General features: G+C 44.4%; 1 protein-coding gene across 3 annotated transcripts in view; it reads left to right on the forward strand.

The window, feature by feature from the left end:
- The window catches only part of Chn2 (chimerin 2), a 252,893-nt gene that overhangs the window by 142,799 nt on the left and 93,627 nt on the right, over positions 1–16,467 (forward strand). For all 3 annotated transcript variants that reach the window (XM_021231033.1, XM_005076808.4, XM_040738919.1), the window contains exon 3: positions 3,618–3,673. In XM_021231033.1, coding sequence (XP_021086692.1) covers positions 3,618–3,673 — 56 coding nt within the window. The remainder of the gene's footprint in view (positions 1–3,617; positions 3,674–16,467) is intronic.

Here is a 16,467-nt window from a genome sequence, read left to right on the forward strand (position 1 = left end):
TCATTGCTTCCTTGTTCCTGCCAGAGTTTATTTATACAGACATAAGCAAGACGGAATCAAAACAAACTATTTCTTATAGCCTTCTTACAGTGAAACCATGTGTACTGCATACATGTGTGTATATGTACATGTGTGTTTAGATAAAGCAGCCCTCTGCTTTCATTGGTTCCAGGCCTCCTGCAGATGCTAAAGTTGAAGATGCCCCAGTCCTTTCTATAAAATCATGTGGTTAGTATTTGCACACGATGTGCACACAGCCTCCAATAGATGTCAGATAGCTCTGGGTGATTTTCAGTGCCAAATGCAATGTGAAATTCCATGTAAACAATAGTTTCTCAAGTCTTTGGGGTTAACGCTGGTAAGAAAGCACAATACATGGTCTGTATTGATGAACAGTTTGTTTCTAAATGTCTTCAGTGAGTGTTTAATTGAACCCACAGGTAAGGAAGACCTGGGTACTGGGGGATGTCTGTGTACTGTTCCCCGCCTTTTTGAACCATAATATGTAAGCAGAAGACCTATAAGGTTAAAAAAAATAAAGCCTACACCAAAGGTTATGAGACAAAAAAAATCTTCAAAAATACAGCTGAGTTCATTTGTGTTGGCCATCTACTGTATGGCATAGGGCCTGCCCTTTAAGTGTGGTTTGAAAATAAGAACAAGAAAGTGCCACACAGCTAGGACTTAGAGCTTCTCTTAAGGATCCCTATAGACAGTGACTTAGGTTAATGATTAAGGAAAACAAATGAGTCCCAGAATCTAGGCTAGTTCATGTTACTTTAATCTTAGTGGTGGGAGATATGTACACAGGTTTGGTGTTCATCATAGCTAAAACAAAGTTTCAAATAATTACTTAAGGTTAGGTTAGGATTGTTTTTTGTTAATGGATTTGAGGTAGAAAATCTTGGGGAACAATTCAAGGTTTATTGTTTCTTTTTTTAATTTAAATTAGAAACAAGCTTGCTTCACATGTCAATCCCAGCTCCCTCTCCCTCCCTTCCTTCCCCACCATCCACCAACCTCCTCCCAACCCCCCATGCAAGCGAGTGGAGACTCGTTCTCCAGGAAGGGTGAGGCTGTCCATGGGGGATCTCCAAAGTCTCTCATATCATCCCGGGCAGGGCCTAGGCCCTCTCCCAAGTGTCCAGGCAGAGAGAGCATCCCTCCATGTGGTACGGGCTCCCAAAGTCCATTCATATGCCAGGGATAAATACTGATCTACTACCCGAGGCCTCCTCACTGACACCCATGTTCAGGGCGTCTGGATCAGTCCCATGCTGGCTTCTCAGCCATCAGTCTGGGGTCAATGAGCTTCCCCTTGTTCAGGTGAGCAGTTTCTGTGTGTGAAAGAGTATGGAATGTGGTTAGGTGATAGCGTGTGAGGCATTGCATCATGCCAGACACTGAGCTCTGAACTGAAGCCCTTAGAACCCATCAGCAAGCAGGCCTCTAGGATGTTGGGAGTATGGTCTAGTACTTCATTGAGAGTTCTGAGTGAAGACGGGGCCTTGTAAATGTAAGTTATGCATTCAGTGTTAGATGTGAGCAGTGTCTGAGGGAGGAAGAGGCAGAATGGGACCTGGAGAAGGTCTAAGATCAGCCTTGGGTACCTCTTGCAGTCAACGAGTAAATACAGGAAGAGAAGGAAGCAAGAGGCCTGCAAAATACAAACCCAAATAGGAAGAAAGATGACAGGGTGGAACCGCATAAGCCAGGGATGAGGAAGGGACAGACAAGTGTCTGCAGACTGACAGTGGCATGTGCCCACAGCTCATCAATTCCTCCAGCCCCCTCCCCACACACTGCTTCATCAAGACCTGCATGCAGACTTCTCCTTCAAACGGGAGTCAGTTGTTTGGAGGCCATCTTTTTAGTTGTCTTTCCTGGTGTCTTTCTGAGCCAAGAAGTTATGCTAAGCTCTCTGTATGCTAAGCTCTCTCTTTCCATACATGGGTGCAGAGCAACTCACACTCAGAAATATAGCAGATTGCAACACTGGGAATGGTTACCTAGTTTGCTCTATGCTGGAACTGTGGAATCCACACTTAACTGGGGTAAGAAAACATCCACTTTGAGCTGAAGGCACTAAGGAGCTGTAATTATAGATGAAGTCTCATAGTTTTCATGCCCAGATCCTCATTGGCTGCCTCTCCTGTAAGATTCTTCGGTTTTATTTGTAAAGTCAAGATTAAATCACAAATCTGTACTTGTATTATTGTACTTTCTCAAAATACCTTATAGAATTTAGATTTTACCTTTTTATAGACTTACTGTCTAAAGTTAGTTTTTCCTCTTCACTATTCCACATATAAGATTAACTTGGCTTGTTTCCAGCATCTATTTTCATGACACTGGAGTCTGACAGTATTGGCACGGGGTAGTCATTCCCTTAAAGAGAATAATCAGGGCTGAGTTCAGCTCAGTGGTAGTGTGCTTACCTAGACAGAGGAAACCCTGGGTTTACTCCCAGCACTGGAGAAAGAATGGAAGGAAAGAAAAAAAGAAAATGAGGGATTAAAAGAGAGAGGACGGGATGGAGATGGTAATTCAGATTAGTCTGGAAAATCCCGAGGTAATTGTCTGGGGAGCTGTAATGAATGGAGTCACGTGTTTTTGCATGCCTGTGTCCTGGTCTGTGTTCTAGTGCCGGGATCAAAATACCGTGAACAAACTTGGGGAGGAGAGTACTTTCCTTCCTTGTCATGATCACAGTTGGGCATGATAACTGAAGCAGAAGCCATGCAAGAGTGCTCCTCACTGGCTTGCTCAGACTGCTTTCTTATAGAACCCAGCACCACCAGCCCAAGGGTGGCACCACCCATAGTGGACTGGGCCCTCCCGTATCAATTATTAATCAAGAAATCGCTGCCACAGACTTGCTTCTGTCTTCTATCTTCAATTTTATGGTGGCATTGTCTCAATTAAGATTCCTCCTTCCAGATGACCCTGTTTTGTGAGTTGTCAAAAAATTTAGCCAGCACACACACACACACACACACACACACACACACACACAGTAACACAGTAGTATGAATTGAGGGGGTCGGGAGAAGACAGAGAGAAACATAGACATAGAAAGAGAGACACAGACAGAGATACTTGGCATTTCCTTCACTCACAGAATCCAGTCTCTTTGTACATAGCTGTAACATTTCAGAAACGACAGTCCCTGATGCCAGCTCTTCTCTAGCTATGTCAGGAGCCATCATCATTTAAATTCATGGGGCCTGTTGTATTATCCTACACTCAGGTACTCCCGAGCAGAATTTCATCTCTAAAATAATCAAAAGCATTTTACCTGCATCTAGTCTCCCAAGAAAGCCATAGAATGAACAACGCCAGCAACAATTATGAAGCTAAATTGGCTTTATAAGAGCAAAGAAATCTATTTTGCTGGTTTGCATTCAGTGACTAATTTCCATATAAATGAACTGACTTCTGACTTCGCCTAGTCTGAAGAATGCGTCTGTACTCTGTTTTTTTTTTTTTTTTTTTTTTTTTTGATTTTGTTGTTGTTTTCTATCTATGGTCCTGAGGATGAACCTAGCTGGGAATTTGTGAGGTGTTATGCAGTGCGGTTTCCTAATTATAATCATCTTATTTTTTTCTTTTGGCAGTGTATCAGCTGCAGCAAGAGGCTCCCCGTCCCAAGAGGATCATTTGTCCCCGGGAGGTCGGTACTCAGCTCTTCCCAGCACACCTTGTTAAGTGTGATAAATTGGTAGCTCAGTGGGATGATGCTGGAGGGACTTCAGGTTTCCTGGGGGTGATTTCTATTAACGTTTGGCACTGTGTCACCAAATTGAATATCTTCATAACTCTATCTTGAAAATGCATGCTGTTATCTCAATACCTGGCTTTACAAACCGAGAATCAAATGTCTCACATTTTTAGTAAATGCAGAGAGGAACTAAACTCTTTGTAAATACCACAAAATGTGTAGTATGATTGTTTTGTGTTACAGTTGCTCTGACTCTAAGGATTCTTTATTAGCATATATTAATAATACAGTTATGAGTTCCCTAGTGACATTTTATACATGTAGATACTGTATTCGCTCCCATATCCTGTCTTGTCCCCATCCCATGGGCCTCCTTTCTCTTCCCAACTAGCCCTATCCCCACCCTGTCTGTGTGTATGTGTGTGTGAGTGTGTGTGTGAGTATGAATGTGTGAGTGAGTGTGTGTGTGAGTGTGTGTGAGTATGTGTGAGTGTGTGTGTGAGTGTGAGTGTGTCCCGTCAGTTTCATTAGGGTTAGTTACAGGAGTATGGGCAACATATAGAAAGCTACAACACACCACTGAAGAAAAGAAAATGGCTCTCGCTCTCCTAGTCACCATTAATTGCCCATGAATCCTCAGAGAAGGGTGGGGCCTTATGAACACCTTCTCCCTGTGTGGCAGAGGATTGACAAGCCTGATCTGATGCAGATCCTGAGATCTTGTGCAGGAAATCACAGATGCTATGAGGTCTTGTTCCTCCTTTACCTTCTTCCCACCCTGTCTTCCTCAATGTTACCTGAACATTGGCAGGAATGATACAGACGTCCCTTTTCTGGCTTGGCATTCGGCAGTCACTTTAGTTTAACAATCTGACCTGTTAGGAGCCACTGCAGTTAATGTTCTCCCAACTTAAAAAAAAAGCCTCTAGTCGCCGCAGCGGTGGCGCACGCCTTTAATCCTAGCACTCGGGAGACAGAGGCAGGCGGATCTCTGTGAGTTCAAGGCCAGCCTGGTCTAGAGAGCTAAAGAGAGTGAGTTCCAGGGTAGGCTCTAAAGCTACACAGAGAAACCTTGTCTCAAAAAAAAAAAGCCTCTGGTCAAAGATGACAGCAGCAGTAACACTTGGGTATACAGTTATTTAGAAGGCAATTTGTTGATTACAATGTGTCCATTTAGCAAAGCACAAGCGGTGGCTTCTCTTCTAGGCCTTCTGTGATGTGTGACCAGGTGGGAAAGGTCATGTTTTGGCTCTTTTAACACACTCAGTTATGAAATGTTTTCAGAAAACGCAGCACAAAACTGATAAATACCTGGATATTTACGGTATCTTCAGTTAGCAAATGATTATTGTTTTGTCATATTTACTTGAAATTTTTTAAATAATGAAGCCATTTATGAAAAGGAACTATGTTTCAATCCTGGAAGTAGCTTTCAGAACATATTCACTCATAAAAATCCCACCAAGCTCACAGAGGTTCCCATTGCCCTCCTTCATGAATCAGTTTGCCCATCACTTGGGGGCCAGCAAGATTTGAAGAACAAGATCAAGGTTCTGTTTTTCTGTTTTCATCCTGACCAGTTTGTTTATAACACACCTAATTCCCTTCAGATCGAAGGCCCATGGGTGCTTGCTTCTTTTTGCTGTTGCTTTAATTAAATATAGAGCAGTAGCACACTTTTAAAGCTCTCTGTACTCCCTCCCAAGGTGGGGAGTCCCTCACCCCACACTCTAGAGACTCATCAAGGAACATCAGTGATTTCTCGGTGGGTTTTCAAAGACCAGTACACGCACCCCTGTATCTATAGCTGTACCTCAGTTACGTTATCACAAGTTAACCAACTTTCTGCATAAATTTTACTTCTATGGAAAGGGACTGACATTCATTAATTAATCTTGATCTTAATAGAGAATACACTAGACTTTTTCATCCCAGGAATGTCACGTGAGAGACTATCTGATGATAATGAAAAAATTCCAAGTTGACTTCCAGTTTACTTGGCAGCCTGGTCTTGTCACCAACTCCTCAGTGTGTCATCCTTTGGATAGTCAGTAACACTCACATAAGAGAAAGGATAATTTGCTTTAAGCAAAATAAGAATTATTAAATAGGCTCATTTACCCACTGCTGCTTTTCATCTAGTGTTTCTTCAAGAAGGGATTGTGTAGGGGTGCAGTTTTGAGATGTCTGAGAAAAAACTGCAATTAGAATGTGACTTGGGAGATGGCCCAGTTGATCGCATTTGCTTTTAAGTGTGCAGACCCATGTTCAATCCTCAGAACACAGGTAAAAGAAGCCAGGCATGATACATGTGCTCATAACCCCAGCACTGGGGAGACAGAAACAGGCAAATGCCTGGCACTTTCTGACCAGCCAGACAACCTAGCCTACTTGGAAAGTTCCCAACCATTGAGAGACCTTTTCTCAAAGGAAGGTAGATGGATCTTTAATAACAACACTGCAACTGCCCTCTGGATTATCTATGTATTTGCATATATGCAAGTAGCAATATACAGAAACACATGCACTCACACCATCTTGCATACAATCAAATTAAAGTAAAAGTAAAATTTAGAATGCAACTAAGAATTTTAAAATAATTAAGAACTGCACTGGAGGCAGTAACAAGCTCCCTAACAAAGTTGAGCACCACCAACATCAGTGCTTGAAAGCAGAAAGGACAGCAAGTGGTCCTCGTTCACTGTCAGAAGATGTATATGGAGCACTGTCAGTACAGATGTGCAAACTACAGCAAAGAACTTGGCTACTGGCCTTGTGAGGAGTATCTTAGTAAAGGAGAACAGAATGATGACATAATGGTGAGAGAGAGAGAGAGAGAGAGAGAGAGAGAGAGAGAGAGAGAGAGAGAGAGAGAGAGAGAATGAGAATCCCATGGCAGCTGTGACGGCTTTCCTTTGAGTAAAGGCAATAGGTACATTCTCATGTCCCAGAAACTCTTCCTGGATTATAAGTGATGCTCTTGAGACATCCAGGGTGTTGAGGATCTGCCAAGCAGTCCTCACCACCAGCCTCATCCAAGGATACATTGCGTGTGTAGTTTTAAGCTTTCCCTACATTTTAAATCATGCTTTGCATCTCTCCACCTTGACTAATTTGGCTCAGGGAGATGATTGCTGGCTGGTGCTTGATCCACAGGTAGCTGGCCCCTAGAAGTTCCATATCCCATGGCAGCACAAAGCCTAGTGTGGAGTGAGTGCCCATCAGTTCCATTTCCCCAGTAGGCTGCCTGTGGCCAGCCAGGGAGGCAGGTGTCAGGTGATAAAGGGTGGACTTCCCTGCAGTTCTTGAAGGAAACTTAAAGGCCCAGCTTTGGCTCACTTTGTCCTCCAGTGTTCTGTTAACTGTGAGTATTTTCTATCCAAATCCTGGATGGATGGATCTAGCATTTTACTTAGACATTGCTTAGATAAACATCACTTTGCCTTGTGATGCACTCGTCTTCTTGGGAGAACCTACGTAATGAAGACAGAATTATCTTCTCAGTGATGGGCAGAGTGAAGTTCCTGTAACGTGTTCACTAATAAGGTTTTTTGTTTGAACAGTGAATACTGACTTCTGATGTACATGTTTTTCTGGTTCAACTCTCCACACAGCTCTGTTCCCTCTTCATCTTCACCCCATCTCTTCCCAGTCCTTCTGCCCTGGTCCCTGGCTGGCTGGCTCCACATCCTTATGGTCTCTGTCCTTGCTCTCATTGTTCAACATCCCAGGCTATGTATCTCTCAGAATAGAGGCCTCCGGTTCACTGGTTCCATATACACCCACATGAATGCAAAATGAAGTCCAAAGTGACAGGGATAGGAGACACTGAGACTCCAGGATACACATCAGGTCAGCCTGACTTGATAACCAACTGCAAGCCACAGTGCCACATGCCTGATGGGTTACACTGAGGACTGCAGGCTGACTCCACAGGCATATCTGAAGAGCTAGCCGAGCCAGGAATGGAGAAGCTCAGTTGCAGAGTCAGCATTGGCTTCTGACTTCTTTCTCTGCCAATTGCTTGCCACCTGTCCCAGAACCAAGCCCTTACTCTTCAGGAGTGATAGAAGCCAAACCCAAGGTTAGAGATCTGCTTCACAGAGTGGCTACAAATGGGACAAGCATCTAGTGTGGCTCCTGACACATAGCAGGTACTCGGTTAACGTGCAAGAGCCAGGGCAGGTTCTCGGTGGGGAGCAGGCTTTGAGACCGTCACTGGGGACGGTCAGGGTGATGGCAATAGTCGCTGAATGTGAGAGCAGAGTGGCAGCGATAAGGAACAGAGCAAGATGCCCAGGATGAAGATTCTGAGGGTGAGAGACAGCCAATTGGGCCAGGCAGAGTCAGCCATGGAATTTAGGGTCCCTTGATTTCTCAAGATTCATCACTGTAAATTAATACTTAGCGAGCTGCCACAGCACCTGGCATTCTTTTCCAGAACACTCCTTGCCAAGAGACTCAAAACATTGTCTAGGAAGCAAAAGCCTCACTTGCCCTTTCCATGAATTATCAACCAGTCACTTCATAAACATTTATTAACTACCAAGTGTATGCTTGGGTGGTCTGGCAGGAACTGTGCAGAAAATTTTCTCCAAAATTTGTTTCTTTAACTGAGACCTCTCTCTCTCTCTCTCTTTCTCTCTCTCTCTGGGGCTTCCAAGACCTTTACCAGCTGTCTGCTTGGCTTCTGCAGGTGTGCGGTGCCGAGGCCATTGAAAGTCTAATGTTCAGAAAAGACCAGGCCTGGCTCGTGCAGTAACATAGCTCCAGAAATCCTGGCTCTCTGATCCCCACCCTCACCCCTTTCTCCTCTGTTCTTAGCAAGGGGCCAACTTTCCTTCCAGACAGCTCTCCAATGGGTCCCAGGCTGTCTGCCTGTCTTGGTTTTAGATTCAATGTTACCTAACACCAGGCCATCCATGAGCCCCATGAGAATACACACCTCCCAGCTGTCAGATAGTCCCTGTCCTAGCACCGGATTTGCTCTGTCTCTAGTACAGTGAGTGCAGTGAGTGATTTACTCTGTCTCTAGTGCGGTGAGCCCCTCTTGTCCACAAAGGATACATTTCGAGACATCTGGTAGATGCCCAAGAGTGATGGCTGCTGGCCCAGACATTTGTTTACTTCCCTTCAATAAAGTTTCATTTAAGTTAGACATAGTGAATGGTTAACAACCTGTAAACAAAGTAGAACAATTTTTAACATTGTAATAAGGTTATTTTAAACTTCTGAATTGTTTATTTCTGAAATTTTCTGCTTAACATTTTCAGACCACGGTTGACTGAAGCCTATAAAAAGCAAGCAAGCAAACAAACAAACAAAAGACATGCAAAAAAGGGGAATAACCTGTTCATATCCTCCTACAATGCTTTGTTTAGTTGTTTGTTTTTTGAGACAGGGTTTCTCTGTGTAACGGCCCTGGCTGTCCTGGAGCTCACTCTGTAGATCCACCTGCCTCTGCCTCCCAAGTGTTGGGATTCAAGGCGTGCGCCACCACCGTCCAGCCTAAAATGCTTCCTTTACATATTTGTCACTTGTGGGTCTCTCTCTGGAAGAACAGATACTTTAGAGACTCCCATCATTGAAGTCCATCCCTGGCATCGAGTGCAGCCAAGCGACAGTGGGTGATCAGTAAGCACAAAGCAAAGTCACGCGAAGGGACCGAGATGGGTGATGTAGGGAATCCCAAATCCACAGAGGATTGCTAAGATCGTATCAGCTTTACCCAGTGCTGTTATCAGGGTGGTGAGCTGGGCTTTTGGAAGTTATGGTGCTTACTTAAAACCCAGACTGATAACGTTTCCTGGAATGGCACAGGTTTCTTTCTGGCCTTATCCAAAAGACCAAAATGTAAAAAAGTGTTTGCATGACTAATTTAAAGTCAGATTTCACTAGCACTGCACAAGGGATACACCACGTAAGCAGAAATGCTTTGGTGACATAAATGACTCAGTCTCCTTTGTCCACTTTGCTGCCTGGAGAATAGAGGATTACAAAAGACAATTCCAAAACGGGAATAAAACGACAGGCTATCATTTCAAACCATTCTCCGTTCTGTACGGCTTCATTTCCTGCTCCCTTGCCATGCAACGATCTATTTGGGAAATCTATTCTTTTAATACAAAAGTCAGCTGTGGAGCTGAGGCGCCCAGCGCTCGAGACCAGAACCAGCTTTCTTCCGATTGCCAGAGGTTCGACAGGACACAGGAGATACCAGTCCTTCATCCATTGAGGCCACTCCTCACTGCGCTGTTTCACCTGCCAGGGGGTGGGATGCTTTTTAAACCTCACCTGGATGTCCCTCCCTTGCTCAGGGCATTTCCTCTGCATTCTGGAGTTTCTGAATAGCCTGTGCCGTCCTTTTACTTTTATTTGTAACACTGCCCTTTGAAGCCCACAGAATCATTCCTCTTCATCATGCATTTTAAGGATTTACTAGTCCCACCTCGGCTTCCCAATCTTGGGCTGTAGGCCTTGGTCTTGTCTCAAGCTTGCCTGGGTGATGTGAACAAGTCTTCAGGATTGGCCAACTCTTTCTCAAAGGACTCAATCCGTTTGCCATCACAGATTCCAGCAACTCAAAGTATTTTTCTGCTTTCCGTGTTAATCACTGGAAACAAATGTTTTAAAACAAAGTGTATCCTGGGAGGCTGCAACACAGATGCAAGATACCGGGAGCTGGGACAGCTCTGAAGTCGTGAGGTTGATTCGACAATCCAGCAATAAAAATCAATCCTGTTGCTCTTTAATTGGCTTTATGTGTAGTGATCAGAAGGCAATCACTTCTCTGGTAGAAGCATTTCCATTCCTTTCATCCTGGGCTTTCTGCACTGGTCTCTTTCTTCCCTCTTACTATCGACACAGCCAAGAATAAAAGGCTTTTCCCATCAGTTTTCCTCCTTTCTTTCATCTTACTCACCAACACAGTCAGCCTTTTTTCACACTATTTTGTTCTTAGCCAGACTTGCTTTGGTCTTACACTGACTATGGTCTGGCAGAAGAATTGACATATGAGCTCTTTTCTTCTTGAAGATAACGATTTTAGTATGTGTTCTCCTTTCTTTCTCCTTTCCTTTGCTTTGAGAGACCCTGTGCCTGTTGATGCCCCGTTTATGCATTTTTGAGTATCAAACCCACAGCTCCATGCATGCTAGTCAAGAACTCTACCAATTCACCAGGCATGGCTAGCCATGCCTTTAAATTCCAGCAGTTGAGAGGTAGAGGCGGACAGAGTTCTGGGCTAGGGGAGCTGAATAGTGAGACCCTGCTGCAAAAAAAAAAAAAAGAAAAAATACTATCAACTAAGCTATATCTGTAGCCCCTTGTGCCTATTTTTAAACAAAAATTTCTTAATGAAAATAATTTGATCTCTCCAAATAAATATACCTCCCCTCCAAAACAAGAAGGAGTTCACTGTCTTTGGAATACATTGAACATCTTCTAAGTTAATACAGACCCTTGGGAGTATCTGTGAGGTGAACTTACAAAAGGCAGGCCTGAGTTCTGGAGGCCCAACTGCTATACAGTTCTGAAACTCTGAGCCAAGGGACGCAGAGGCAGAAGGAGAGCCAGCAGGGCACAGAGAGCAGTGTACCCACACTTAAAATGAGTTGAAAGTGGGCTGAGGAAAAGGAAGGGACCCTCACACAGCCACTGATAATGGGCTGTGACGTTTCCTGAAGATTCTTTAGCCTCACGTGTGGTCTCTGTTTCTTAAAAGCTAAGTGGGGAATGTGTATCCCACTCTTACCCAGTCACACCAGCTGTGGTACAGCTCACCATTGTGGAGGAAAGAAAGAACAACCGAAGCATCATATACCACAGCATGTGCCTAGCCTGGGGCAACATGAGCCACTCCCATCCCCCCACCAGCCAGTCACAGTGCAAAATCTCTCCTCTTTGGAAAGCCAACTGCAGGCTACTTCTGTGGTTTCAATGTCCCCTCCAATGCGGCAATGTGGAAAGTGGGGCTTTGTATCAGAAACTGGGCCATAGGGCACTGCCCTGGTGAATGGATCCATGCCTTTGTGGAGATGGTAGGCTAATTACTACATACATGGGTAAAATATATAAACAGAAATCAAATTGCCACACCCACAACACACAGACAGCAACAGACAGACAGACAGAGAGCAGCTCGCACTTTAGCCCGTGCTGGACCTGGGAGATGGCTGTGGAGAAGAAGCAAGAGCAGGGAGAAGACAGCACTGCAGGGGTTTGAAGACATGGTTCCAGATTTTTGCTCTTCTGGTTAAGCTAACAGAGAAGGAGCGCCGACGGAGGCAGGTTGCACCTTTATCCATGATGATCCAAGTCTCCTAGGGGAATGTGGTGTAGTTAGTCAAGTGTCCTAATGCTTGAAAACCACTTTCAAATCTCGACTCTATTTTCCATCAAAAAAATGCAGATGGTGCAGTTTTAGTCTGTCCCGACTTTAATGTGGTGACCCTAAATATCACCTGATGGCTGGTTTATAGTCAGTTTTCTGCTGCAGTGGAAGGTATTTCCTGTGCCCTGCACTGTGGCCTAATGGCTTCTTCTATCCTGTCCCATGGGACACTCCCATGGGGACAGACAGCACAGGAGAGTTGAGATCACATCCAATACAGGGCTTCTAACAGTGACTCTCAAAGTGTGCTTCTGGGCCCAGGTGAGGGCATCACCCGGGAACCTACCTGGAAGTGCATATTGTCTGTTCCAGCCTGGACCTGCTGAATGAGAAGCTGGAGATGGAGGCCAGTCTCCCTTCTCGAGTGTGAGAACCAATGATCTCAGAACTATTCTTGCTTTGTTCTGCTTTCTATCCTACACCCATCCTATGGCCTAAGGACACAGGAATCAAGACCTGATACTGGTGGGCCATCCGTATGTTAGGGTTCTCATGGATCTCAAAGTAGACATCCAGACATCCTATTCCCTCTTGGTTTCTGCCCTGTGTCCTTCCTCCTATATGTTACTTCCACCCTTTAAAGGTGTCTTGCCTTTCTTCTTTGCATGGTCTAGCTTTTCCCAACACTCTCATGTTTCACAGACCAACTAGGAATCCTTGTTAGGGATATGGTCTGTCGTCAGTGTCTGACTCAGCCCTCCACCTGGCATTATACCACTGATACGATTTTGTGTTAAAGTTAACAGAAGTATCCAAGTTCACAACTAATGATTCATACCCATGCCTATTCATATTTTAAGTATTCTGTTATGAACCCCACCTCTTCGGGATTGCTCACATATTTTCTTTATCAGTGACTATGCATAAAACATCCTCGCTAGATTTCTTTCTGCTTTGAGAAAACCTTTGCCTTAATAAAAAATAATAAATTCCTCGTGACTGTGCCAGGAACACCGTGACTAGAATTTCTGGCACCCAAGATCCTAACTCCTTCACTTAGTGCTTAATGAGCAGCTTCTAATGCAGGATCTACGTGACTGTTTTGGTAATAAAAGCCAGTCCCTAGCTGATGCTTGAGACTTGCACCCTTCCTTAGCTCCCCCTCCTCTGTGGTTTCCAGCATGAGGTTGGCTGAGCCATTGGTAAGCGTGCTGTGCTCTTTCACAGTTTTAGTCCTGCTTGACACTCCAGGCCTCGTTGGACAGAACAGCAAGTTTCACTTTAGAGATGGTATCTCTTCCTTCCTTCTTATTTACATGGCCACTGTCATCTCCCTGTCTCCTGTGGAAGGAAATTAAATACCCCAGGAAAAGCCTCACAAAAGGCATATTGGTTGGCACCCAGCACCTTGTGTCCTGTTCAGTAATTACACATCGATTGGGTGATGAATTGTTCCAGTGTCTCCCTGGCTATCTCTACCAAGCAGTTAATTGCACTCCCTGGGTATCCTTTTGCTCAGTTGTGGTCCTCAAAGTTCCATGGGTTCTCAAGAGCAGGCTGAATGCTGTGTCTTCAATATTTGCCTATCAAGGATACACAAAAGGCTCATTTGTGTTTCTGTAGTCTTCATTGCTTACATATATAGACTGTCCACTTTCTGCCTCAGTACATAGAGATTTAAGTTGACTCAGCATATCTTGCTTAAAAATTAAAGATATCTTCCACTCAGTGCTGCAAATGGAGAGGCCTGCTCACAAAGAGATGACTTGGCCCACCATTACCTAGAAAGGCCTAGGAAGGATGGAAAGTTTTTGTGTTTTGTGCTAAGTGAAAGATTTTTGAAAATGGGACACCCACCTTTGTTAGCCTAGCAGAGGGATTGGCACACAAAACCCACTGAATTGTTTTGTACTAAGTTTCATCAGAATATAACAATGTTCATTTATTTCTGAATGATCGGGATCCTTGAGACAGAGTCTATACGGTTCTCAGAGCCTAAACTCTTTCTAGTTCAACCCTTGCCTAGAGAACTTTGCTGACCACTAATCGAAGAGCAACATTAGCTTTGAAGAGTGAGTTGATACATGTAAAGCAGTTAGACTAGAGGCAGGCCTAGCAGCTGTGCACAGAACACACCGGCATTCATTCTTGCCCACTCCCAAACACTGTGGAGGCAGAAGGAAAGACTGTGCCCCCAACCGTCTGAAGGAACAGCCTGCCCTATGTGTTTAGCACATGCACACTGGCAGAAAGGCCAAGGCAGAAGCAAGAAGCAGGCATTCAGTAGTCCTGTTCTCCCTTGCCTACTGATGCCAGCCTGCTAGCAAAAGTGACCAGTGCTGCTTAGTAGGGGCTGAAAGGCTGGGTGGAGTTGTCATTTGTAACACTTCCTGGATATATAAACTGTACTGGCTTCAGTGTACAATTTACAAAGCTGGTGCCAGCTCCTATCAAAAATCTAGTAGCCACTGAAGCTGGCTAATTATTTGCATTTTAATGTTTTGGGAGACGAGTGTGAAGTCCTCCACTTTGAAGTTCATAGTTTTAAAAGTTGGATTGATGGGAAATAAAGGATGGACAAGTAGATATGCTTCAAAATGCTGTGGAATGCCAGTGAAGCGTGCACGTGTCTGCTCTGAATACCTTCGAGCCTTTCATAGATTCAGCCAGATCTATGAGGAGTTTCCCACAAAGGCATCAAGAAAGCAAAGACTACTTGTGCAAGCAGAGAAGGCTGAGAGGCAGAGCTGCTCTCTGGGGTGCTGAGCACTGACAGACAGGAGGCAGGCTCAGTGTCAAAGCTGCAGAAAGCACACAGGCCAGCTCAGGAATCTGCTGTGGAATTCAGAACGGTCAGAAGTAAGGACAAGCATCAGTAAATGCTTTCTGTTTTATTTCTCTGCTGGGGAGTTCTTGGGGGAATGCCTACCTAGAAGCAACATATTGAGCATTTTTTATAACGGAACAAGTTTCTGGACTTTAGAGAATTATTGTGATGTAGAGAAATGAGTACCAGACCTGAAATCAGAGCTGGGCTTCAGTCTTGGCTCTATTGAGCTATTAGAGCAAAGTGGTACCCACCCTGAGCTGCAGCTTCCTGCTCTTGAGAAAGATGCAAAGGCACACAGCCCACCAGCCTGGTGGAAGAAAGCCTGTATAAGTACTCTGGTGGCATGAAGAACTCACAGGAACACGAATTCTCAGAGAACAGTATTATCCCCAAGGGAAAGACTTGATCTTGGCAGGGGAGAGGGAGAGGGAAAGGGAGAGGGAGAGGGAGACGGAGACAGAGACAGAGACAGACAGAGACAGAGAGAGAGACAGACAGAGACAGAGACAGATAGACACACACAGAGAGAGAAATACAGAAAGAGACAGAGATAGCTGTCTTAAACTATAAATCACAAATGTGCATACAGAGCATAATAGATACACAGTGAGTTTATCTTCAAAATTAAATTTCCATTGAGCAGGGGTTCCAGGGACTTGTCTAAATACCCTCCAGAAAAGACTGTATATGCAAAAGAGATTAGCACTTACTGAACAAATCTTCATTTCTGCTGCATCCTAAGCTCCTTTCTCTCTGCATCAGTCCTCCTTTCTCTCTCTTTGAGCATGCATTAAGCTTTGAAGGAAATAATCCACCAAGAGGAGAGAGGACTTAAGCAAGCGAGCTCACCAGCCTGCCCCTTAACTCCCCCAGTGTCGGCTGCAACATCTATTCAGTAGATCAGGCTCCTTGGGTTTGGGGGGAATGTGGAGAATTAAAGTAGTTCAGGGGAATAAGGAATGGAGTGGAGCCTTTTTAGAAGGGTTAAGAGAACAGGGTCGTTTAGGTTGAAGAAGAACGTGCAATCAAGAGGTCAAGATAACTTTTAGTGATCAAAAGAGAGGCGTCTGAGTTTGCAATTGCACAAGGCAAGAAGCATAATCTGAAGCAAAACAGGCGCAGGGTCAAATGTATTAAGGTGAAGTTTCTGGCCATGAGTAAACCCTGGAATTTTATTTTTATTTTACCCTTTACCGGGTTATCTCTGTTGGGAACTGCTGGTCTAGGAAGAAGTATTTTACATGTAAGTATCTTTTTCTCCGTTAGTACCACTAATTTTAAATCAAATTCCTGGGAAAATCTAAGAAGAAAAGTTAAAGGCAGGAAGCAGAGCAAAGGACGTAGCTGCTTTGGTCCACCTGCGCACGGACACATTCACTGTTTTCACAAAGTCCTAACACTACCTGACCTTGTACTCACAGAACAAGCAGAGCCCACTGACTGTCAAACTGGACAATTGTTTCTTTTTTCTGCTTTTAAGATTCATTTTTATTTCATGTGTTCTAGTGTTTTGCCTCCATGTACGTATGTGCACCAAATATGTATAGTGCCCATGGAGGCCAGAAGAGGGCATCAGATCCCCTA

This window comes from Mesocricetus auratus, unplaced genomic scaffold, assembly GCF_017639785.1.
Source record: "Mesocricetus auratus isolate SY011 unplaced genomic scaffold, BCM_Maur_2.0 Super-Scaffold_100676, whole genome shotgun sequence".
NCBI lineage: Eukaryota > Metazoa > Chordata > Mammalia > Rodentia > Cricetidae > Mesocricetus > Mesocricetus auratus.